The 27,660-nt window shown below is 37.3% G+C and overlaps 1 protein-coding gene across 3 annotated transcripts in view; it reads right to left on the reverse strand.

Annotated features, from left to right (window-relative positions):
- Positions 1–25,269, reverse strand: part of LOC149808180 (sushi, von Willebrand factor type A, EGF and pentraxin domain-containing protein 1-like) — a 144,342-nt gene extending 119,073 nt beyond the window's left edge. For 2 of the 3 annotated variants that reach the window (XM_089974299.1, XM_089974291.1), the window contains exon 1: positions 24,537–25,262. In XM_089974299.1, the coding sequence (XP_089830425.1) occupies positions 24,537–25,073 (537 nt within the window). In that variant the 5' untranslated portion in view covers positions 25,074–25,262. Of the gene's footprint in view, positions 1–24,536 lie in introns of all 3 variants that reach the window. The other variant, XM_089974307.1, reaches the window with a different exon arrangement.
- Between the last annotated feature and the right edge of the window lie 2,391 nt (positions 25,270–27,660).

The following is a 27,660-nucleotide window of genomic DNA, read 5'->3' on the forward strand; positions in this document are numbered from 1 at the left end:
AAAACCAGTTGGTGTTGTTAGTAATGTTGGTTATCTAAGATTTGTTGCTGGGGTAAAGCCTATTATAATCACAGGTTCATGTTCGAGTGTTTCTTTGGAGAGATCAAAGACGGTCTTGTAATTGATCACATTGATGGACAAAGATTAATAATGGATTATCTAATCTACAAGCCATCACGCAGAGCGAGAATTCTGCACGAGGTGGTACTGGTAAATTTGAAAAATTCCCAGAGCTGTCAGATCATTCAATATAATTACCAGTGAAGAAAAATATTTCACTCAATGAACTCAGCTGCCAAGTATTTCGGTATTAACTCGCGTTCGGTTCAGCGTGTGGCAGATAAAGTGAACAAATCTGTCCTCTCACAAACATATAAGCAGAAAATTGTTTTTCATTATTTACTTCACTAAAATCCGAGGATTTTTAATGTAAAATGGGAGATAACTCCGTTAAGCATCTCTCATGTAATTAGCTCCCTCCCTTTGTCAATGTGATTGCGCAACACTCCTTGAGATTGTGCAATAACCGAGCGGTATAACAATTGAGTCACAGTCTATAACACTTCCGCGTTCACAAGTATAGGTATTTTTTTCAAATTCTGTGTTAAAATCCAGTTCAGAACTTGTAAACGATATATACTACAAACAGGTAAACAGTTCTCCTTGTACAGGTAACACGATCTCCAATTACCCCCCTTTAACTAAGTCAAGGTGACTTCGTCAAGGTGACTTCGTCAAAAACTGTCAACACGGGCGGGTTTACAATAAATAATATTTCTTTTCACAGATAAAATCTTTATTTTATTACATTTGTTCGGTTTTATGGTTCATCTGTATTTTTTTCTGCGATTATATTTAAGAAAACAAGCACGAAAAACCGAGTGAGCTATTTTTGAACTTCCAAGTATCAGTCGGTTTATATACTATAACGTGCGAATTATGTACGGAGTTTCGAAACCCAACAAAATTGCACAACTTTCCGCGCTATCGCCCTAACGGGGTGACATTTTGCCACTCCACGGGAGTGATTTTGGGGGAGGGGGTGCAACTTTGTTTGGTGTAGAATATAAACCCGTATCTGTCTGTGCCGTCCTTAGTTACTACTGTAAATACTATCTGTTGTCCTGTCCATACTATATCCTACTGTAAATAGTGTAAATACTATATGTTGTGCTGTCCTACTGTAAGCTTATCAAAATGCGGTGGCACTTTAGAAGCTTTACAAATGTAAATATTATGTATAATAGTGTAAATACATGTAAATACTATATGTTGTACTGTCCCTATATGAACCTGCCAGCATATCATTTAGGTAAGCTAGGGCTCACACGGGGAATGTCTCGTCGCTCACAAACACACACTCTGGGCTCTGTAGACTGTTATTTGACAGGTTAGGGGCTCACATGGGGCTTGTATTTCCGCTCCTGAGTTTGGTATCATTTGATAAGCTAGAGACTCAAGGAGATGTGGTGTCTATTTTTTTTTCTTTAAATATATAATATCATATATATGAATTACGAAAATATCAATGATGTGATTGTTGCTATTAAAAAATTAGAAGAACGCTGATTTAATATATCACTAAATCCTGAAACAATTATGTCTGATTTTGAATCACTACATGAAGCTAATTGCGCAGGGCGTTATATTCTTCCTGCTTAGTATCGATTTATAAAAAGAATTCAAAACAATTTGTATAAATCGCTGGCTACAGTAGAAGAAGCACAAATAAATGAATTTGTTTCATTGTCTCGTGCAATTGAAAAGATTAGGTTGAAATTAGCTCAAGAGTATGAAATAAAAAAGATAATAAATACTGATGTAAGGAGATTAAAGGATTGTATGTCCGCTGACGAAGTCAATGACGAAGTCAAGGACGAAATCAAGGAAGTAAATACGTCACTTTGATTTCATCCTTGACTTTGTCAAGGGACTTGGAAATGAAAGTAAAAAAAATATATCACTTTTTTTTTACTTCCTTGATTTCATCCGCGAGATAGTATTTTTATTAGTCGATGGGGTTTAATGCAGGAGTGTGCATGATTGAGAATTTGATCTCTGTCGCAGACAATTGAAATAATATGCTCGCGTCTGAGACTATCTAACTGTTGCTGTGTTAGTAAGAAGTCTTCGTCTCCGTATTCGTCAATAATGAATTTAACGTTAATTTCTTCTTGTGCAAATGCAGCCTTAACTGCTTGCTCGAGCGCTTGTTTGTCATACACGAAAACATCTGTGTGGTGGTACATAAAGATTTATGAATCTAAGATCTAAATACGCGTGTATATTCGAGGATTTGATGTATACCGCAATGCGCAATCACAATATCATCTTTTTTAGTCGCTGTAGTTGAGCATCAGTCAATATAAAATCGTCATTACCGTATACATCAACAATTATTTTTTCCTGGGTAACTTTTCTGGTTTTGACAGCTTCATCAAGAAGTTCTTTATTATGTATGAAACATTTCACGCGATGATACATTATATAATACTTGCTTGATTAATTGTGAAATCGTAAACGATTTTCGGTCAAATATATTTTTTTTTTGCCTTTTACTAAATTCGCATGATTTTTTTTACTAGTAAACACCCTATCAAAATTAGCAAATCGGACGATTTCTGTGATTTTTACTAGTAAACACCCTATCAAAATTAGCAAATCGGACAGTGTGCACACAATATATATAAAATAAAATATTTTTAAGATTTCACCAGGAGATTAATATGTAGTGTTTCATTCAGTAAATCAAGAAGGTGACCGTTCTGGTCTGTCAGAGCGAAATTTATTCTGGTCAGCCACGGATTATGACATCGTAGATAGACCGGATTGATCGGCTCTTGCACAATCATAAATCCAGGTGGTTCTTTCGGAGTAAATGAATAAAGAATAAATCCTTGCTGGGTTTGATTTGATACTGTCGTGTCCGTGTTGTAACTGCCATCAATGACATCACACACGAGACTGACCGCGACCACTTCAGTTATATTTACGATGCCCGGGGATACATGCCGGCGTTGCCCTTCGGGGTTATTGTTGTGTCTGAGGACAGTTGGCTCCGGTAGTTTTTTTCTGTGTTGTGCGAGTATGTCGTCGAAGAACTCATCAATGATATCGCTGACTGATTTCTTTAGCTCGGGAGCATTATAGATTGATAAACGTAAACGGTTTCCATGTCGGATACAAGCTGATTTAATATTTCAATTTGCTTAATAATTTCATTTTTTGCTGATGACGTATCAAGGAGATACTCAGTAAATAATTGACGTAACATTTTGTGTTGTGTTTTATGGTCGCGACTAATATCTTCAAAAGTAATTTTGATATCTTGCTCAATATACGGCCGCAACGGTGATCCATAATGCCACTGAAATACCGAACCATCCTGTTTTAAAATTATTCTATTAACCGGTCTTGTATTTATGCCTTTCCATAACGGATTATTTTCATATTTTGGGATATAATTATGATACGATTTTTTATCGGAGGTATAATCAGATTTCATAGGTTCACCAGGCAACGGTGGTGGTGCAGGCGGTGGATTTTCAGGCCATGCTAACACTGTTCTGATCGAACTATTATATATATCCACGGCGTAGTCTGGGGTGTTTATTTCGATGGCAGAAGACGGCGTTGGCTCATGAACAGTTATTGCTATTTTGGATTCCTTTGTTGTAATATTTTTTATTCGACGTTGTAATTCCTCATTGATTTCTTCGATTTGATAAGACCCGGCTGGTAACCCAGTGACGTTCCAGTCGGGAGTACCATCGGGTTTATTTTTGTGTGCAAACACAAACGAATTATTTGCTGGTAATCTACCAAACGATTTTCATCTGATATTGGGCCAACTGTGATATATTCGTAATTGTGCTAGCGCGATCTCGCTTACTGGAATCGCAGTTGGAAAATTAATATTGAATTCTGGCTTAGTTGAGGTTACTGTAAACAAAGATGTTCGCACCGGGCTTGTATTTGCGACTATCTGCTGAAGTAATTCCGTCGATGTCGTTGACATTGCTATTTACCTGCTGTCGTTTCAGATCGAAGTACTTTGTACTTTGGGTGTAGTCTTCATACATCTTTGCCATTTGCGCGAATTCGGAATCTGATATTGTTGTATCGTCAAGACTGGATGATATCAACGACGACAATTTTTCGAGTAGGTGCTAGTGGCCGCGCTGTTTAACTTTTCATACTCGTGCAGTTTTGTTCGCGCACACGAGGATATTTTTTTCGCGATTATATTAGCAACTCCTGCAATTTTCGTTGATGTTGAAACTGTAATTGTGACCGCGATTGCAGTTGTCACTGGTGTTAACGCTGATAATAATACTCCCGTAGATACAACTAACGCTGACACCGAATATACTATTGTGTCTAACATGGTTACACGCCGTTTGTATTTTTTTACCTTTGCTGTGTATTCGTTAATAGTATTTTTTAACTCTGACTGCCATTCGCGAACTTGATCATATCTGTATTGTTGCGCTGTTGACTCCGTTAAGGCCATTTTATTATTTTACGCAGTAACCAATTGAGGCGTTTCAGCTACAAATTCCAAACACCACCAGTAAGATGTTGCGGTTAATTTCTTGTCGGCGGATTCCAGTATAAATGTTTCTTCGGTTCCGCTATTTAATATGATAGTCACAACCCCGGAAAACTTGTCGGTGGAATGTCTCCAGGGATATGTTGTGAAGATTTCAAATTTAGCGGCGCTGAACACAGACAGTCTATACACCCCAGTGACTGTTGCTGTATATTTGATAGTATTATTTTGTCGAGACCATGTTGCAAATCCAGATGATACCGTGTATACTATGTTGGTGATATGCCCGGGAGTAACTCCAGTGGGGATTTTAATCAACTGGTTTTGTTAACGATCTCAGGAATCCCCGTTACGATATCCTGCTGTGTTTGTTTGATCGTGTCAATGTTGGACTTTATATCAGAAAGTTTTATGTCGATGACGGGAGGAGTTCCAAAAAACTTATCCGTGGCATCATCGGTTTTTTGAAAGTTTCTTCGAAGTCTCGCAAACGCGTTTACATGAACATCATACTCAGCCCGCAACGTGGATAATTTACTGTCAATGGCGCTAGCGCCTGTGTCAACATATTGTTTATCTGCGGCATCTTCCGGGGATGTTGGATCTCTCAACATGATTATTTTGTTACCGCTCATGCTGAGTTCACCTGTCATTGTATCACCGGTCTTTTTTACTGCAACTTTCTGCATATCATCTCGCAGCGCCGCAATTGATATCAGCGAATCTCTGATGTTTCCGCTATCAGTGAACACATGGATGTTACCCGGAGTGACTCCAATAACCCTACGAATTATTTCATGCCATTTGATATCGCTGGTTTTTAGTTTTCCGTGCCAGTCCTGAAAAATAACAACCTCATCTGGGTCTATCCCGGTCAGACTTAAAAGATTATCGATTTCATCTTTGGTCGCATATTTTGATAAATCCACGTCGGTGCGCTTCACTTTTCTGTTGAGAAGAGATCTTCCGTAGATATCAACCATTATTTGATGGGAAACTGTTTAAATCGAACCATGGTATACTTGTGCACAACTTTGTGAGGTGGTTTGGTTGACGCTGATATCGCATCGAGGACATTCAATACTTGCTGGCCACATACCGGAGGATCGGTCAGTGTTTGTGTTGGCAGTGTTGAGTACCACACTTTCCCTGACTTTGACAGGGGGACGTATATCGGAGAAATTCAACTGACGGTGCTAACCCATACGAATCGAAATAGATAATTCCACGTGGATCGATCGCGTAAGCGACCCAGTGAGTTCCTGGACCATCGCTGTTATCAAGATTAATAATTCCCGTTTCTGGATTATTCGGTTGTTGTGGTCATTGATCTCTCATAAAGACGCCTCTGAAATTTTTTATATTTAATTGTTTAACAGCATAGAGCAAATCAAAATTTTACATTGGGGTAAAAACACTTAGAACCGTTTTGGGTACCATGATGGTGGAGTTCCTGAAAGTCTTAGCCCTCGTCCCTTTTTTTGTATCCTTTCCCTCTGGCTTTCTTTAGTGCCATTCCAGCAGCGGTTCCAACAGCTCATAATGCGGCGGCCTTAGCGACTGCGGGAGCAGCAGCAGCTATCAGTGCTGGTATTGCTGCGAGAAGTGGAAATATACCACCGGTTTTAACCATATCTTTGATGGCTTTTGAAGCGAAATCAAGTTGAACTCCAGTTTTCGCTTGCTTTGCTTTATTGAAATGTTTTAGTTGGGTTTTAGTCAGCGATAACATGTTTGGACCACCATTAGCGATTTGATCATTTTTTAGCGTTATCGTTGTCCCACATGCGCTCGCGTTTTTCGATTGTAATTTTTTCACCTGACCAGGAGTCAGAGTGACATTAACGTGACTGTATGACATTTTCATAATAAACGCGATTGATCTAATTGTTACATATTTTCGGAAAACTACAAGTTTTCCGCTGGTGCATCAACGAATCTCATTCGGCCGCCAGCACCCTCAAGTAATATTGTTCTATCAGAAAGTATAACAGCGATTACTCTGTAATTAGCTATAGCTCCTGGGTCTCTATTCACGGTAGCCCGAAAGTGTATATCAACGACAGACTGTCTAGTTAAATCAAGAGGCTCTAACTAGAAGTAATAAATTGGATAATGAGATATAAAATCCAATTGTGATATTTGCAAACCAGCATCGATATTTAGATCACGCGCTAGATATTTCGCCAATCGTTGATATACACGTGCAACATGATTATCGCCAAAATGTAACAGTATGTTCTCAGACGGTTCTTGATGTCCGTTTATTCTCAGAGAAACGTCAGTGATACCAAGTTGATCAAATATCATATGCGAACGTGTTTCATTACCTACTCGTGCTGCATCCTGAAAAGCAATAAAAATATGTCGCGGCGCGGGAACCCCTTGCTGTGATGCCATGTAAATAAACCGTTATCGGCACTTTGAATACTATCTGTGGTTGTTGTGAGCCATGATAACAACCTTTTACCCCCTTGATCCATAAAAGAAAGCAGTCGCTGTTCTTCAGTAATTGCAGGAGTCATTACCGGCATCCACAGTGATAATTTTGTTATGTTTACCTTATCAGCGTCACCTATAGGTCGCCATATAGCATCATTATCGTTATTTTTTCTAACAAGCACGACCGTATGTTTTGCTCCAAAAATTACCTTTCTGACATCTCTGCAAAATCCAAAGATGTGCGACAGCGGAATGGCACATGAAAAATTTCTACGATTACCTTTCAATATTTGTCTACGTGTATGAAAACCTAAATTAAATTCTGTATTAGCACCATGAACCACCGGCCACGTATCAGCGTCAGCGTTATTGGCAAAGTTTCTTGGTCGTCTAATATTGTACTGATCACTGTTAGGATGATCAGAAGTATCCTTGGCAAACATCATTGATGGACCAGCTGATCTTGTATAATCATCAGAATATCTTGCTAGACCAATTATTGTTGTAGCAACATCGACATCCTTCTGAATCGATTCAATATTTTTTCCATCAATCATGTAGATAGCACTATCAAACAAGGCCATAATTCCGTTATTGACAAAACCGATTTTAACATCATTCCCGTATACTGTATCATCTGTTTTTATAATTTCACCTTCTACTTCAATAAATGCTTCAGCGGGCAGGAAATATCTACTTGTATCCTGAACCTGTAATTCAATTCGTCCTCTTTTATTTGGCTCTCGTGCGTCGTAAGAATAATACTGATAATCACGCACTGATTCATTTTTAAGGACCGGTTCGTCCATGTCGAATGCTGGGTCGGATTCCAGTTTAAACATTTTATTATAGAAGTTATCGTCTAAAACGAAGACCACTTCCCGCCACCAAACTTGTGTTTATTTGTTCAGGATTTATCAGCGCTGCTAGTTTTTGATTTGCGGCTTCATTTATTACTTTACTAACATTTGCGGGCATGTCTGCGGTGGCTGGTAATTTTACCGGCGGTGGGGCCCTGCGTATTAATCGTGCTAGTCTGTCCTTGATTGCCAGGAATGCTTTACGGGCGGCGCTACCAACAGCGCTAGTAGCTTTATCTTTGATAACGTCAATAGCTTTCATCGATAATTGTTTTGCGATTGGTATTGCTTTAGGTGCCATCCTCGCGAATAAACCCCGAACAACATCACCAAGTCCGTTTCCATAAGTCATCCTGTATACGGGTACTCGTGAATTTACAACCCTGACCATGACTGGTCTACGATGAGAATTGTGTACGATCATTTTATTTAATTAGTTATTTATTTAACTAATCGCTGTCCGTGAGTTCATCAATAAGTTCTCGGTAGATGTGAGCATCCATGATACCACCTTGAAATAATCGCTGACAGATATCAGCCGCTTCATTAATTATTTCTGGTGAGTTATTTCCGACACGTCTTCCTCCTAAGAGAACTTCTAACCGCGATACGTCATTGATAATATTGTTAGGGTAGGGAATAAAATCACCCCCAAACCACTGCCTGTTGCGCCGATGTCGGGTACATCGTAAAATACTTCTGGAGATCGTGGTCGTTGTTTGGTTTCTACATCTTTTACAAATTCTTTATACCCGGGATCTTTTGGATCAATAGGTAAATTTTTAGAAGAAAAATATAATAAAGGGGCCCAGTCTTCGGGTTCTATTTTTGTAACGTATTGAGGTTTTAGATAATTTTTTCTAGAATCATAACTATGTGCAGCAATATCGAGTAATTTATCCGGTTAGTAAAAGTACTAAAAGCTTTACGGGTAAAAAGTCCTACATGTGTGAACGGAGATTTCTCTTGTTGCTGCATCGATGAAGTTTACTCAGGCGGTGAATAGGGAGGTAGAGGCTCTTGTGGTTGTTTACCTTCGTGAAGATCCCGCATTGCCTTTACAAGGTTTGAGTATTTTGGATCGTTAGATTTGACCACTTTTGTGTTGTAGTATACACGATACGCCCATCTAACAAAATTGTCATCAGTCACGGAAATATATTTCGGGTTTAAAACTTTACCTTTGTTATATAAACCCGCTAATATCAATCCAGGTAATTTTTCTTCTGGTGCGCTCTTAAGAACTCTAATAAAAGACGGATCAAATTTTGCAGTCAGTTCAACACTCTCTTCTGCTGCTTTGGGTGCAGCAGCTTCGGCGACTTCAGCGGTGGGTGGAGGTTGAGCTGCAGCTATATCAGTTGGAAGATCTTGTAAAAGCTTTTTTGTTTTTTTTAGTTCTTCTAGCAATTTTTTCAGTCTGCTCAGCGGTTTGTTTTAGCACTGGAAGAATACCCTTTCTTCATTCCTCTTCGTCCTTAATATCATCCTTAGGATCTCCCAGTAAAGCTCTTTCAGTGACCGCCGCAGCTTTTTCAGTAGCTGTCGTAACAGGTCTAAATAATTCTTCTGCACCTGTCGCAAATTCAGCTTGTGCTTGCTGCCGTTCTTGAAATTTTTGTCTTACAAAATCTCTCACAGGAAGAAATTTTTTATTGCTTCTAGTCGCTCTCAAACTAATCTAGCGGAATATCCTTCTCCAATGTTGACCATTATTGTTAACTTAAATTTTTAATTCACAGTAGCAGAGAGGGCGACGACAACAACACCGGCGACAATTGTGTTTACATAGCGCACTACTGCGGTCTTATTTCGGCGACAAAGTCACTGAAGTTGTAGGGACACTCCTTCTGACGACGACGACAACAAAAACGCAGCAACAACTGCAACAATTACGTTTACAGCGTCAACGCGTTTTTATAAAGGGCTTATTTTGACGTTTGGAAGTTGTAGGCGGCGCCCTCTCTGACGACGACAGTGCGGCGACAATTGCGTTTACGATGAAGACTGAGTTTTGTAAAAGGCTTATTTCGGCGTTTAGAGTTGTGGGATTCGCCCTCTCTGCTGCTCTACAATAATACAGATACTGTCTCCTTACAATAATACTGATATTGTATCCTTACAATAATACTTATACTGTATCCTTACAATAATACTGATACTGTCTCCTTACAATAATACTAATAATGTGTACTTACACTAATTCTGATAATGTATCCTTACAATTATATTTATACTGTCTCCTTAAAATAATACTGATAATGTCTCCTTACAATAATACTGATACTGTCTCCTAATAATACTTCCATTGTCTCCATACAATAATACTGATACTGTCTCCTTATAATAATACTGATACTGTCTCCTTACAATAATACTAATACTGTTTAATTACAATAATAGTGATACTGTCTCGATACAATAATACTTATACTGTCTCCTTACAATAATAGTGATACTGTCTCCTTATAATAATACTATCACTGTCTCCTTATAATAATAGTTTAACTGTCTCCTTGCAATAATAGTGATGCTATGTCCTTACAATAATACTGATAATGTCTCCTTATAATAACACTCATACTGTCTCCTTACAATAATACTTATACTGTCTCCTTACAATAATAATAATAATATGTCCGAACAATAATTCTAATAATGTCTCCTTATAATAATACTTACACTGTCTCCTTACAATAATAGTGATAATGTGTCGTTACAAAATTATACTTATACTGTCTCCCTACAATAATAATGATACTGTATCATTACAATAATACTGATACTGTGTCCTTACAATAATACTGATACTGTGTCCTTATGCTAATACTAATAATATGTCCTTAAAATAATACTGATATTGTGTCCTTAAAATAATAATGATAATGTGTCATTGCAATAACACCGATACAGTATCCTTACAATAATAATAATACTGTGTCCTTACGATAATGCCGATAATGTGTCCTTACAATAATAATGATAATGTGTCCATACAATAATACTGATACTGTCTCCTTATAATAATACTTATACTGTCTCCTTACAATAATAGTGATACTGTGTCCTTACAATTATACTTATACTGTCTCCCTACAATAATACTGATACGGTATCCTTACAATAATACTGATACTGTATCGTCACAATAGTGATCAATAGCTCACACTGCAGGGGCTTACGTGTAATTAAACGATAGCAGACTTTGCAATCGATCAATCGTGTGCGTCTCTGTGTGTGTGTGTGTGTGTGTGTGTGTGTGTTAACGTAGCGTTAACAATTGAAGTCATATCGATACGATGTCTGCAGTGTGGCAGTTTATATTAATGTCTAACACTGAAGCATCATGCCTCAGACATTTTGCATTATGATCCCCCCAGTCACATTATCCAGACACCAGGTCGAACCCGCTCTAACAACTTAGGCCACCGGAGCGCTCCTATTGATCATTTAGTAATGGCAACTAATTATGTTGGAGGAATAAACCAATTTTCATTACTATGTTAATCATCTATGGAAAAAGAGAAATTGATTGTGTGTAAAGAAATAGGCATTTGTTTGTGTTGTGTTGAATGCACGGTTATGACCCGAAACCAATTTGCAGTATCGAACTATTGTGCAATATTTTATTGGTTTTCTCAGTGACGAGAGGTGTATATTCAGTTCAGGGTGTAAGGCAACGATCAGAGGTTTATGATGCGATTATTTTATTCTGAAATAAGACTAAGTGACTGGACATACGAGTAGATGGCCAGGATAAAAGACTGGATGACCAAGATAGAGGCCAGTGAAGACAGTGATGCAATGGTTTGGTATGCCAGAGGTAACAAGAATGTCCCTGTGAAAGCCGACACGGCTAATCATTACCATCCCCGCACTGCTCCAATTCGGGCTTAAAAGAATCCCGCATTTAGTCCGCATAAAATCTCACGATTTCTGTTGGTGTTTATGCGGATAGCTTGATATATAACATACCGAATGTTTAAAAGCTTGGCAACTCGAAACTTGTCGATTCCGGTGGAAGTAAAAGGCGGAATAATTACAAGCGTACCGGTAGCGATGCCTCCTGGTTATAATGTCCCTCACGTCTTGAATAATGTCTCCGCACGATTAACAAGTATTGTTTTCTCCCAGAGAGTGCACTAGCATGCATATACACCATCAAGGTGCAAGTGTATATCTATCCGCTTCTTGGCTTAATCACCTATCGTCGCAATATGATGTTTTCGTTGGGGATGATGGGGTGGGGTTGCGCAATTTTTAGCATATGATGGGTTTTACATGACGGCCAATATAACGGGTGCAGGAAGAACACGTGAAAACACAGGTAAGAACCATCGAACCACGGGAAGCTACTGGCAGCTTTCTCACATAACCACATTAGCATAGCACGAGACTCCAATACAAGTAGACAAAGGTGAAATGGAAGTAATTGGTAAAGGCGAGAGCTTTGGACCACTCGGCCACCCGGTTCAATGGGATTCGATAAAATAGATGGGGAAAGGGGCAATGACAGTAATTGCGATTTGGCCAAGTTATTGAAATCGTCCGGTGTCGGTTATATGTTTGCATATATGTTTTAGAATTCTATATAAAATGTAAGTTTTTCATTTTCTCGTATGAAATCGCGGCTCCCAGTCTGCTTCCGCATTCGTAGACATTTCAATGGATAGTTTTTATCTTGATTTAAATATTTTTAAGTGTTAAATTAACATTTTTTTAAATACCTGCGTGACGCATTGTCAGATTCAGTCACATTCAATTATGCATTATCTCGTAGCATACATAGTTCAAACAAATGTAGCGACCAAAAGCTATACAAGGTTAAACAGCAGCTGAAAAGAGATTATCAGCAAAAGCTGACTAGGAGAGAATGAACAAATATAAACAATCTTTTTATTAAATTACTGCTAAAGAAAAATAATAACATGTCTCCTTTTTAAACGTTTCATATACAAATTTAGCTGGCGAACATATTGTTATATTATTACTAAAATAAGTGTACGTAGTTATACATGAATATAATGGAAGTCAGTGTGCCATCGACTCAAGCTAATTGCGAAGCTAATTATAATCAGTGTGCTATCGACTCAAGCTAATTATGAAGCTAATTGTAATCAGTGTGCTATCGACTCAAACTAATTATGAAGCCAATGGTAATCAGTGTGCCATCGACTCAAACTAATTAAGAAGCTACTGGTAATCAGAGTGCCATCGACTTAAACTAATTATGAAGCTACTGGTAATCAGTATGCTAACGACTCACGCTAATTGTGAAGCTACTGGTAATCAGTGTGTCATCGACTCAAACTAATTATGAAGCTACTGGTAATCAGAGTGCCATCGACTCAAAATAATTATGAAGCTACTGGTAATCAGTATGCTATCGACTCAAGCTAATTGTGAAGCTAATTCTTATCAGTGTGCCATCGACTCAAACTAATTATGAAGCCAATTGTAATAAGTGTGCCATCGACTCAAACTAATTATGAAGCTACTGGTAATCAGTGTGCCATCGACTCAAGCTAATTGTGAAGCTAATTGTAATCAGTGCGCTATCGACGCAAGCTAATTATAAAGATAATGGTATTCGGTGTGATATCGACTCAAGCTAATTATGAAGCTATTTGTAATCAGTGTGCTATCGACTCAAATTAATTATCAAGCTACTGGTAGTCAGTGTGCTATCGACTGAAGCTAATTCTGGAGCTATTTGTAATCAGTGTGCCATCGACTCAAACTAATTATGAAGCTAACTGTAATCAGTGTGCCATCGACTCAAACTAATTATTAAGCTACTGGAAGTCAGTGTGCCATCGACTCAAACTAATTATTAAGCTAATGGTAATCAGTGTGCCATCGACTCAAACTAATTATTAAGCTGCTGGTAGTCAGTGTGCTATCGACTCAAGTTAATTATGAAGCTATTTGTAATCAGTGTGCCATCGACTCAAGCTAATTATGAAGCTAATGGTAGTCAGTGTGCTATCGACTGAAGATAACTATGGAGTTAATGGTAGTCAGTGTGCCATCGACTCAATCTAATTATGAAGCTAATGGTGGTTACAGTACCCTTTACCAAGCTAATTATGAAGATAATGGTGGTTACGGTGCCGCATCCCAAAACAATTATGAAGCTGCTGGTGGTCATGGTGCCACTGACCCAAGTTAATTATGAAGCTGGAGCGTTCTCCAGGTGCCCCAAGCTAAAAGGGAATAAGAACTCGCGACATAAGACAGTCGTCGCGTTCTATACAGTAGAGTTAGAGAAGATCAAGGGTTAAGATAAGTTTTGGATGTATGTGATATAAGTGTTTTGGTTCATGGTTACATGCATAGCTGTGTAATAGCAAAAAGACGGAATAAAAAGAATAAATTCGTTGTATTACTGATGCCACGGGTAAAACGTACATCAACGTTAAGGTCTCACTGACAGCACTTTCAAATTAAGTATGTAATAATAATAATAATAATAATAATAATCATATTAATAATAATAATGAGGACTTTGTATAGCGCCTAATCTTTAGAAGCTATGTGCGCTTTACAACATTAGACAACACCTATAAGATAAAAAAACATATAATGATATGATTACCAAAAAACAACACCATGAAATTAGAAAACAAAACGAAAACATGCTGAGAATATTTAAGGTAGGAAACATTATTAGGTCTTTAAGTTTGTTCTTGCAGTCGAAATAAGTGAGTTTTGAGCGCACTCTCGAATGGGATCACTGTGTCTTTGTATCTAAGTTCAGTGGGCAATTTATTCCACGTTGCTGGACCCTGGTATGCAAAAGAACGCTGTCCATATGAATTTGTTTTTATAGTGAGAATAATGAGTAAACGATTGTCAGAAGAGGAGCGTAAGTACTCTCTGGTGTGTACACTTGGGTGAGGTCGGATAGGTATGTTGGACTAGAGTCCGGCAGTGAAACGTAGCACAGAGAACACATTTTGTGTTTGATTCTGGATCGAATGGATAGCCAGTGTAGGGTACAGAGAAGCGGGGAGGTGTGCTGTGATCATGGTACTCTAAATATGATCCGAGCAGCTGTGTTTTGAACTTTTTGAAGTTTCTGGAGTAGATATTGAGATGAACCAGACAGAATTGAGTTACAATTGTCCAGTCTTGAAAGTACTAATGCATTAACTGAAAGATGTTTGCGAATTGAGCTGATGCGTCTCAGCTCAAGATATGCAGCCTCGCACATGTTCGTTGCATGTTGGTGCAATCTGAGAGTACTGTCCAGAGTAACACCTAGGTTTCGTACTGATTGTGTGAATTTAATGTTGGTGTTGCTGATATTTATTGTTTGAGGTAAAGGATGTGAATGAGAAAGTCTTTGTGTTGTGATCAGAATGGCCTCAGTTTTATCATAATTCATCTGCAGCTTGTTACAAGTCATCCATGATTTCACATCAGAAATGCATCTCTCTACACCTTGGATGGTAGCATCAACTTCAGTTGGGTGGCTAGATTTGTATATTTGGGTGTCATCAGCGTACAATTGGTGAGACACTGGATGATAATCTATGACAATTAAGAGCGACTGAGTGTACAGAATGAAGAGAATAGGTCCAAGAACAGAGCCCTGTGGAACACCGCAACATATATCAACTGAGCTGGAGTGTATTCGATTTGCAGATACAATTTGTATCCTGTTGACCAAGTAAGACTTGAACCACAGTCAGGCTGTATCATGAATGCCAAATACATAATGGAGAGGGTGAAGTAATATATCATGCTCTATTGTGTCAAATGCTGCAGACAAATCAAGGAGGGTGAAGACTTTAATCTTTCCGCTATCCAACGAAGAGAGAGAATGCCATTAACTACTTTTAGAAGAGTAGTTTCAGTACTGTGGCATAGGCAGATTGTACATTGCTAAAAATACTGTTTGAATTCAGACGAGATACAAGCTGGGATAGAACAACCTTTTCTAAGATTTTTTTATGAATGGGAGATTAGAAACTGGACGGTAGTTCTTTAAATCGAATTGGTCTAGTGTTGGTTTCTTCAACAGAGGCTTTACAATGGCAGTTTTGAAAAATGATGCGAATTCCCCGGATGAGAGAGTGGTATTAATAACATCATTTAGTGAAGGTAATACTGGATATAACCACTCAAGCAGCAGTGATGTTGGAATTGGATCAAGTTCACATGACTTTGGTACACTCTTTATCTTAATTTTACGTATGAAATCCATAGAGACAGGTTCAAATACTGCTAATGGTTGCCACTCAAATTCTATATCCCAACGGTATGATGACGACGAGTCAATTGAAATTGTGGTGTGCTTATCTCTAATGGTTTGTACTTTGTCACGGAAGAAATTTGCAAACATTTCCGGAAGGTCGACTGGAGAGAAGTTAGTTGGAAGTGGTGTAGATTTGTTCCTTGACATTAGCTTGTTAGTAATCTCAAAGAGCTCTTTGCAGCTGCAACTTTCCATGATCTTATCACCGTAGTGGGCTGATTTCGCTCCATGGACTATGTTTGTGACATTCGTCTTAGCGGCTTCATAGATTTGCTTACGAATAATGAGTGTGGTGGAAAGCCAAAGCCTCTTTTAGCAGTGCGAAGATGGTCCCTAACACTGATATACCATGCACAACACTTTTGAACTGATACTCTGCACTTGGTAGCTGGGGCATGTTTGTCGACCAATGAACACAGGCAGTTATCGAGTTGTACTGCTGTAGGAGGTAAGCAAGTTGTTAGGTTTGCTTGGATGTCGTACATTAGTTTGGTTCTATTTATATACTGAGTTTTCTCTTATTAGCAGATAAAGGTGGAGGGTTAGGGACTGATACGTCAAGACGGAATATAATGCAGAGGTGATCTGATGCAAGGTCATGGGATACCAGGGAGAACCGTAGAATGTTATCATCAGGTCAATGAAGAATCCAGTCTAAAATGTGACCATGTTTATGGGTGTATTCGTTAACTGACTGTTTGAGGTTTAAAACAATAATGGAATCTATGAGTTTTGATGTGTTTGGGTTTCCGGGGCAGTCAGAGTGAAAGTTGAAATCTCCAAGTATAATCAGGTTACCACCTATCGAATTTCCATACTCCAGGAGATTTGGAAACTGCTCAAAAAAATGAGATTCAGGCAGCTTGTTGTTTCTACTAGGAGGAGGGCGGTATAGGCAGACTGACCTTTTCTCCAGTGTGAGTGTGGTTTGGACTAGTTCAAACGATGTGTGGTCGAAATTGGATGTTGTACTTGGATTAAGACGTTTGATCATGGAGTTATTTGTGATGACAGCAAATCCACATCCGCGAGAGTTACGGGGAAACGACAAAATTAACAGTCGAATTATTTTTATAATTGTTGGTCCGAAATAAGGGAGATAGCTGGAATTCTTCTTCCTGTTCCACGCCGGCCAGCTTTGAAACAACGTTTCTTTTTTCGCTTCTGTTTACATTTAGGTAATGATGAATGTAGTCCCAGTTCGTTTAGTCTAGAGCACAATGTAGTGTGGAGAGCCAAGGAGTGGTCATTTAAAGCAATTAATGAAGGTCCATCATAACATAAATGGGTTAACTAGCGAGTATCACGTGATGGCGGTTTGTTCAAAAACAGTGGAACAAGACAGCTAAGGTGGCAGGGTCCAGTTTCGTAAATTGGCCCCTAGCAAATTTCTTAACTTAAGGCTATGGTGTGACCTTTTCAGCTATTATTGTTTACTATTTATAGATATGGATATATTTGTGAACTAGGTGTTTCGGGCTTGTGTTGTTCTTGATATTGATGTCAGGCATGTACACATTCCATAGTTGCTCTGCAGTATGTTGGTATAGTGAAATACCAATAGTCGGCTAGGAAGAAGAGCTAGCCTCCCATAGCAGTAGACACGTGCGTTTAAGGCAAGTAGAGTATCTCAAAAACGGCTTGGATGACAACTATTCTGAATTGCATCAAACTATTGAATAGACAGTGTTTTTCAAAATTTTCATCCAGGGAAAGAGCTTGCGTTTGCACTGTGAGCACCGCATGCTGTCAAATGTGGCCTTTGGATGTGAAAAATGCATGTATAAAATAGGGTTTGGGGTGCACAAACGTCTTATGCTTTATTTTAATATAGGTATCTAAAATATGGACCTTTTTGACCTCACTCGTGTATTTGATTTAGTTTTTGTTGATTTTTTTATACTAGGTCGCTGACTGCGGCATTAAATTTGTACATTAAAACTGGCCTCTGCCCCCTTAATACATTTGCGTAACGTTGCGCCGGTACTTAACTACCACAAAATACAAATCACAATCAAACACCAAATACCGGAATTTATTTTTCCTACGCTACTTTAAGTCAGTCAAATCATGATTTTAAGCCTAATTTCGCCTGTAACTCTGCACCATGTTTACCATCGTAGTAAGAACAAAAGGCGTCTCCAGATAACGGGACAGTCCCTTCTCAATCATTCCATTGTACCATTTACCAGTCTCTATTGAATACTGTACATTGCGTCACACAATCCATCCACACAATTAGATTTTATTAGGGACTATTTGGCTTCAGGGACACTTATGCGGCTCTGACCTGAGCACACTAAAAACTAAACCATGCCATCATAAAAAAATATACATTGTTGGTCTGTTTCATGTTGAAGAGATCATATCATGCATTAGCTTATTAATGAAAGGGATTGCACTAACGTGGCAAATTTTTTCACACCAAATTTACAAATGTGTTTTTTTGTGGGAAATTTTAAATTCTAAAATGTATTCTTGCCAATCAAAGTATTTTAACTTTAGAATGTCATTGCAGATCTTTGATTATTTCAATTCAGAAAAAGGGACACATTCTTTGTACTTTCACACTACTCTCACAATTCAACCTCTTCAAACTCCTGGACGTACATTTTTACTTATATATACAACAAACATTATATAAAGATTAAACATCATAATTGTACTTTTGTTTATTCATATAGATGGGGACTATGTGTATGATGTGAGATGACTGTAGTATTTAGATTTAATTGATTTCTATTTAGAATCAAAATTCATACTTATCTAATGTCCCTTATTTGATTGTATAATTTCTAACACTGTGTATATGTGTGTGTCCCCGTTCTGTATATGTGTGTGTCCCCATTTTGTATATGTGTGTGTCCCCATTTTGTATATGTGTGTGTCCCCATTCTGTATATGTGTGTGTCCCCATTCTGTATATGTGTGTGTCCCCATTCTGTATATGTGTGTGTCCCCATTCTGTATATGTGTGTGTCCCCATTCTGTATATGTGTGTGTCCCCATTCTGTATATGTGTGTGTCCCCGTTCTGATGGTAAAGATTCTCATACAGTGTTTCTTGCAAATCAACCACAAATCAATTAGAAATGACATGTATGTATCAAATGCATAGTAAAATAGATCTTTATCGCTCTTAATTGTTAAAATAAAAATGTCCCCATTTTGATGGTAAAAATCATATGTCCCCATTTTGTAGGTTTTGCAAGTGTGTGTGTGTGTGTGTGTGTGTGTGTGTGTGTGTGTGTTTTATTGCTAAGAGAGTACTACATCAAATCAATCTACTATTTACTGCGAATGTGACTGGAATGATGAAATAAGCTGAACAAAGGATAGGTTGTTCCTACAATAGGAAATGGTTCTCAAATGCCGCTTGTTTATCATATTCAGTTTCAGAAATGGACCGATGTCTTATTATGTTAAAATCATCAACTAGGTGACTCTATGCATCATTACTAAAAAGAAGTCATTATGACCTACATTTCACATTTGACTAGCTTTTGATGGATATATGCGTTAAACCTATGATCACATATAGTTTTTACACTCTGTATAAATACTGTTATACATCGAATAGTAAAACTTGGTGAAGAGATGCATCTTGGTAAGCAATACAGTAATGCACCCTTAATACGAAGTATGTCACTGTGGCTGGTATATCAAAATGATTCACTCATTTGGGTTAAATTGTGTGTACTGAGTTTATTTCTCAAGCACAGTTTGTACTGTAATCATCATACTAAATGTCTGTATGCAACTTCTTAACCACCATACTCAGACAACAAATTAAGGTTGATGTGACTCAACATTTCAAATTGTTTGAATACGTTTAAGTCTTTAGTTTATGGCCCCGTCGACGTTCGGAGTGTTATGTAAGGATGATGATTTGTAATTATCATCAATACCTCATTGGTTGTGGCCCTTATTGTATTCTTTATCTATTTGGTTTATGTTAGATGTTCAATGTTCATTTTGCAGGCACTACACGTGTTAGCATCTGTGTTCGTATCACACCCTTTTTTAAACGAGAAGTCGATTGTGACCTATATTTCATCTTTTACTGACTTTCGTTTCGTTTATGTGACTTTGGCTCGCGACCACATAAAAACTGTTACCTGCCCCCTGAGAAAAAGTATAATTGTTCTCATTTCCAAAACAAGGAGCTGAAGAAACAGATACGAATTGAACAGCCGATACATAATAAACACAATAACGCAGATGAAGACAGGCAACAAGCACAAATATCACGAAAACGTCACTAAAAAACGGAACAGCTGCTTCAAGCCGTTTAAGCGAAGGCGGCCATCTTTTTAAGTCAGTGTATACTTTACACACTGAAATAAAATATTCTTCTTCATTATCATGGGTGTCACATAAAATACAATATGTTTCACTTATATTGTCTTCGTACGTCACATAACATGCAATATCATTCACTTTTATCGATTTTATTGTTTTATTACGTCACATAAAATATAGTATATTCACTGCTATCGATTCTATTATTTTAGTCCGTGACATGACATAACAACATATTTCACTTCTGTTGTTTTAGTACGTCACGTAACATACAATATCTTTCAGATCAATCGATTCGGTCGCTTTTGTACGTCACATATCATGCAATATCTTTACTTCTATTCATTCTATTGTTTTAGTAGGTCACATGTCGCACAATATCGTTCACTTCTATCGCCTTATTATTTTCTTATCCTACAGTCTCATTTCTCGAACAAATTATGAGAAGACACTCGCAGTTTTGTCGAATTGGATATATATGCATGGTTACACACGTATTTGAATTGGATATATATGCATGGTTACACACGTATTTGAATTGGATATATATGCATGGTTACACACGTATTCGAATTGGATATATATGCATGGTTACACACGTATTTGAAATAATCTTCGAGGCCTAAGTCAGTTTTGATATGTTTATATAGAGACAATTGTATAATAATTGTGACATGTGTTATTCAAATACGAGAGAAAAAGCACATCTAACCCTTTGTTCAAAACTTTCGAGAGAAAAACAAAACATGAATCTACAGAATAGGAAAACAGCCAAGCTTTACAAAATCCAAATCTCTTTAAAATACATTATATTTTCCCGAATATAGCGCAAGCAATCCTATTATTTGATTCACTTTCAATAAATAACTGCCTATAAGCAATACTAGGTATAGCATTTACAAAACTTTTAATTCATAGTTCATAGTTCTCCATCAAAATGTAGTTTCTTAAAAAATATGCCATATTATGAATGCTTCCTTTGTGACAACATATCAAAGCAGTATAATAATTCTTCAAACTATCTTTAGTAGCATCATCAGTTGTTACTCCATACCTCAATGAGTACCAAAACAGCAATCAAATGGTACAGCTAAAAGACGGCAATCAAGTGGGACAGCTAAATTACAGCACTCAAATGGTACAGCTAAAAGACGGCACTCGAATGGTACAGCTAAAAAAGGCCATGCTCGCAATATCTGAGAAAATAAATCATATCTCGATTTCGTTCAGGTATATCTCAATGAAAGGCCGTTCAAATTTGCTAGGCCGGCTACTAAGCAGCTACCCCATGCCGACACCAAATGGTGTCGACGAATTCCAACTTTTCGATAGGGTGTGGACTCAGACCCGACACCCCAACATATATGTCCAAATATCAAAAATGGGGTGGTAAGGGTCAGAGGAAACTCGGACTAACAGTCACTATACAATCGGACCCCTCTAGCGTTCACAGTCACTATACAAGTGGACACTTCTTATTAAATTTATTCTTTAGCACAACTGAGTGCATATTCGGAAGGTAAAAAAGACAGTCTTACGTCAATGATACTGTTCAATAGAATACAGTGTAGTTTAATTTTTAAATTGGGATCACGCACATGGCGCTGTAAAGGGCAATATGAATAACAGCCATTTCCGCTAGACCCCAAAACTACCTCGGCCTGTACACGTCTTTATCAGTACTATTTCTAGGAAACATAACTCTGTCATATATGATCTTTTGGTAACACCCCTTTTATGGATGCGCCCAATAAATCTCGGATTTTATTCGTCGATATTTAGAACCATATTCTCAACCACTTTCGTTCACATCGAACAATCGATCTCTTGGTCATTTCCCTCAAGATGTGAAAAAAACTTCGGAAGAAGTTTTAGGAATACACATAATTTGACTTTTTATCCTTCCGATTTTGCCATATTGTTCCATGTGAGAGAAAGTAGTTCAAAATACAGTTCTCAATGGCGACGAATTACGTCAGATGCTTTTCTAGACTTGATAGACTTCTAGACTGACAGAGGTAAATCACAAAACATATTAATATTTTAATGTATTCCTGCAACTACTTCCTAGGTTATTTCCCCCACTTGACGGAAACAGCCGAGTTATGTTCCCATCCCGAAAGCGCCATTACTTCGAGTTGCCATTTGGGTGTACGGAAAAGCACGAGGTGATTTTCAGATCTTTTTAAGAGCTAATGAATGTGGTTATATGAATCTGGCACTAAGGTAATCATCGCCTAAATACCTCAAGCAGCTACCACTAATATATTTTCCAGTCGCAATATAAATGAACAAAATAAAAATAGAACACATTCGATTTACAGAACCAAACCTCTGTTCTAGCAACATTTGAGCTCGAAGGTGTGGCTCGAAGTTGCCTCTTGACAGCAAATCAGATCTCACACATTTTTATACCAAACTCAAGTCATTCCGGCCAATACTAACTCTGTCATCTTTATGCCAAACTCAACCCATCTAACCAAAGTAGATCTGACATATATATGCCAAACTCCACCCATCTAACCAAAGTAGATCTGACATCTTTATGCCAAACTCGGCCCATCTAACCAAAGAAGATCTGATATCTGTATGCCAAACCCCACTAATCTAACCAAAGTGGATCTCACATCTTTATGCCAAACTCCACCCATCTAACCAAAGTAGATCTCACATCTTGATGCCAAATGCGACCCATCTAACCAAAGAAGATCTGACATCTTTATACCAAACTCGGCCCATCTAACCAAAGTAGATCTCACATCTGCATGGCAAACTTGAGACATCCCGCAAATCAGATCTCCCTCATGTTTAAGTTGCTCGAAACAGCATGTGTGCAAACGAATCATATTTATTCTGGTTTCTAAACCTGCTCTGACTGAGGTCATCGTCGGTTATTAAATTGGAAGTCTGAGTCGCAATGCGCAAAACGTATGGAGATCACCAGCCAAATATATCAAATATCTTGGCTTACTTTTTTTCTTATCAATAACCAACATTCGTTACATGTCCCTTTATCTGCTTCGTCAACTGGTTTACGATAGCGGGCATGTAAACAAACAGATCGCTGATTGCATCTGACACAGTCTCACATAACTTGTTGACTGCAGTCTGTACTTCAAGAACCTGGGATTGCTAGCTAAAGGATGTTATTTTAAAGGCGTACATATTTATCAATAACAAAACGCTGGCAACAAGAAACAAAGAACGTACAAGGGCTATATATTACCAACACCAAAGTGGCTTTGATAAATACATACTTTCAAAACTGCATAAAGATCTTCATTATTTCAAACAATATGCTATATTACGCAGTCGTCTTCATGACTACATTTCTATAGCATGCGTGGTAACTAGTAATTTTAGTTTTATTGGTTTTAATGCTACTTTTATCACATTATTGGGTACATCATGCCGATGAAATGGGAGTTCATTGACATTCCCATGAACAAACCGAAGTAGTTAACCCGAGCTTGCTGGGTCAGATATCTAAAAAAATTAAGTTTAACTAAGTATGTGAATATGTCATGTCTACATAAACTATGTCTACAGATGAAAAAGATATATATATATATATATATATATATATATATATATATATATATATATATATATATTGCATTCAAATCTGAAACTAAAGAAACATTTATGTCAATTTGAGAACAGTAAGACCGTCATTCCACCAGTAACTTAATAAACAAAATTGGTGTTATAATTGAAATTGAAGTTTTAAAGTAGTGTATACTGTTTGTAATATATAATGTTATTTCATGCCTAATCAACTGGTATAATCTGGAGGTAAAACTCTCTCTCTCTCTCTCTCTCTCTCTCTTTAAAGAGACGATACAGTATTGCCTAGAATTATAGTACCAGTATATATTACACGTATGTATTAAGTATCTCATGTCAATAAAAGAAATATTATAAAATTGGCATTACCATAAAGATTACATTTTTAAAAAAAATAAAAATGAAATAATTAGGGTTTCACAAACAGTAAGAACAATCATACCTTTAAAGGTATCTCTGGTGCCGCTATTTCACTTGAATAAGAATCATATTTTGTCGATTATAAATGAATGGTATCTAGGGCGTTATATGTCTTAAACAAGGTAACCTACCTTTGCCTCTATGAAGGCACCCAGGGTGAACGTTCCGCCCCCAGAGTACGTTATCTTGGGTAGATCCTCCTCAAGTAACGAACACTTATGGCGATCCCCTGACGTTTCCTCATCCAGGTAGTCGATCTGAACCGTCACGCGCTCACGTGAAGAAAACGTAATCACTGACACGCGGGTGTGGTTCGTGTCTACAGTGAAATCTGACAAAAGCTTCTTGACAAATTTTACCTCCTCAATGAAGTTGTTTTTCCCAACACTTGTAGAACTATCAACAAGAAATATCAAGTCAATCTGCTTGTTGGTGGACTGACGCAGTTCTCTGATGTGTCCTTTCAAAACGGCTCCTAAAAGTTCGACTTTTTTCTTAGAATCTACATTCGAGAAGGGATTGCGAAGAAATTCACTGTAGTCAAAGATTTCCCGTTCATCGTTTTCTAAGTTATTCAATCCATGCACAATATACCCGAACAGCAGGCAGTATGCAAATCCAATACAAAAACACCCTGAAAACCAACTGAGCGTTGGATATAGCCCCATGTTCAAGGAGTTTTCAAGGATTCTTCCTTTCCATGACTGGAAGAGAGAACAACAAATGTATTAATTAGACGCGGAATGTTTCGAAATATGGATGAAATTACACTGTTCAAGTAGAAACGTACACCAATATTATGTCTAACTTATCTGCCAGTGGCACTAGTTTTGCAGACGGGGAGTGAAATCAGAGACTTGGCAAATTAGTTCTCCCTGAGGCTGGTCAGAGATACCATAATTACTCATATATAAATTTAAACAAATCGACGATTATTTTGTGTTTACAAGGCATTCAGTACACAAGTATTAGTGTATCCGGTAGCAGCTGATTTATTATTATTATTTGGGGTTGACATTTCTGTTTAAACTTTCAGTATTCTTAAATATGTCGTCATAGCAAGAAAATCCGGAAAGCTGGTGTGCTTATAAAGCTATACCAACTTCAACTATCACACTCAGTCTATCCCCTTAATTTGCTTTGTCGATCGATGTCAACAGTTTACGTATATTCAAAGAAAAATTCAGAGGAATAATTCTGGTCTACCACATCAAAATCCGCCGCTAGACTAATGGTTCCACCTCCACAGTGAGCCTCTGTCTTAGATGTAGATATATACGCCGTCTTATCAGTTCACATTAAATACAAGATAAAACTAAGGGGGGGGGGGATGTTTACAGTTTCGTCAAAAGTAGCTGTGGAATTATTGGAACGTGCAGTCTCTTATGCACGGCTTGAGAAAAACCTGTTTCACTCGCAGATATGAACATGTTGTGCGAACATCTTAACTCTTATATCACACTCAAAGAAAGTTAATATGCACATTTTTTTCGATAAAAATTTAATACAATAGAAACTTAATTATCTGGTAATAGAGATTATATTTCACTTGCAATCAATGGAAAGATTGCTTTCTCGGTTACTTAATATATGCGAAGTACTGCGGGCTTAAATCTGGAGGAGAATTAATAAATACAGAACACCAACGGATAGTTCAGTTTTAAAATAAATAAATAAATACAAATATCAGATAATTTTTTCCTGATACTTTAAGTAAATTTTTGTAAAGTAAAATAATTCCAGAATTTCATCTGCAATTAGTTTCTAGCACTGTATGTGAAGTCATCTACTTTTTCAACCAGAAGGAAGTGTATACTTACTGCAAAGATTAATCCTACGCCATACTGTACTATGGAAACCCTAAGCAGAGTACATGTTTATGTTTTAAGGTGTAGTTCTTGAATAATAAGCTGGTATTTTTATCTTTTCTACAATACCACCTATGATTTTTCAGATAAGATCAATAAATTGTGTAAAAGCAAAATATTAATCTTTCCTGTTAAAATATTTGCGTTATGAACATTCATATTTACAACTAAGTTCGAAAAGAGATATTATCTTTCTTACCAAACAAATTAGCTACAAATCCAAGAGGGTTGTATTGAAAATATGTATAACAAAGTGGTAGTACTTTTCTAAAAGTGTGCACATCCATGTGTGCATGGAGTGGTAATAACTATTTCAATCAGTGTAACGCTTTCAGTTTCTTCCTATCCTATTTGAGTATATATAATTAACATTAATAATTAATGAATAATTAAAAATTTGATTATTCGGCCTATTTGACAATATATAAATAATAATATACTTTTAATTGAAATCAAGCTGAAACTTTTTTCTGCCTTTATCTTCCGTTGATCCAAATAAAATGCATTAAGTTTCTCATAACATAAATTTTCACTAAAACAAAAACCTGTTTCATCATTCAAATAGCTTACATGTGGTAAATGCATCTGTTGTCTCAATTTCTATAAATTTGATGTTCAGGCGTTAAAAGTTTCAGTGGGGAGAATTGTTAAATAATTCAACAAACACGTTTCATTTTGAGGTTCACTGGACGGATGGATACATATGTTTTAGCTTAGCAATAAGACGCCCCACCAACAGGCACTCATCTTTTTGAATCTGGAATGACCTCGACTACTTCAGCAAGACATTAATATGCCTCGGATTTATATTAGTGCAGCAATTTAGAGAAAAATCATACATTTTGTTTACAACCAAAAAACCAAATAGCAACAAGGAAACTGCCATCCATTCGTGATACCTAGCATATTTCTACGTTTGGATTCATCGTAGTATTGACCGAGAAGCTGCTGATGAAATAGTTCAATGCATTCTTGTTTCGTAAACAGCGGAGCTAATCTGAATGGTAGTTATCGATATACGTTCTAGGTATTATTCGTAGGATTGAACTCAAAGCCACGAATGAAAGGCTACATCCTGAAGCGAGAAGAATAGTAATTGGACTCTCTCGTATAACTTCTATTACCAATATTTACAGAAAAATCTGTTGGTTCCCATTATCGGATGAAAGACAATTTCATAAACTCTGTACCTTTCACAAGATACATGTTTTTTCTTCCTCTGCCTCCAAGATCCTATATTCCCGTTAGTTGGACATTCAGCACATTATAATTTGAGAAAAATATAAATATTTTCAAAACGTACATCAAAGACTAGAAATCTCCAGAAATTCTTATTTATCTTCCACATTAAATGTTAGGAACACTTTGCCAGATCCAGTAAAACATG

This window comes from Sinohyriopsis cumingii, chromosome 1 (genome assembly GCF_028554795.1).
Source record: "Sinohyriopsis cumingii isolate HCF-2022 chromosome 1, ASM2855479v2, whole genome shotgun sequence".
Classification (NCBI taxonomy): Eukaryota; Metazoa; Mollusca; class Bivalvia; order Unionida; family Unionidae; genus Sinohyriopsis; species Sinohyriopsis cumingii.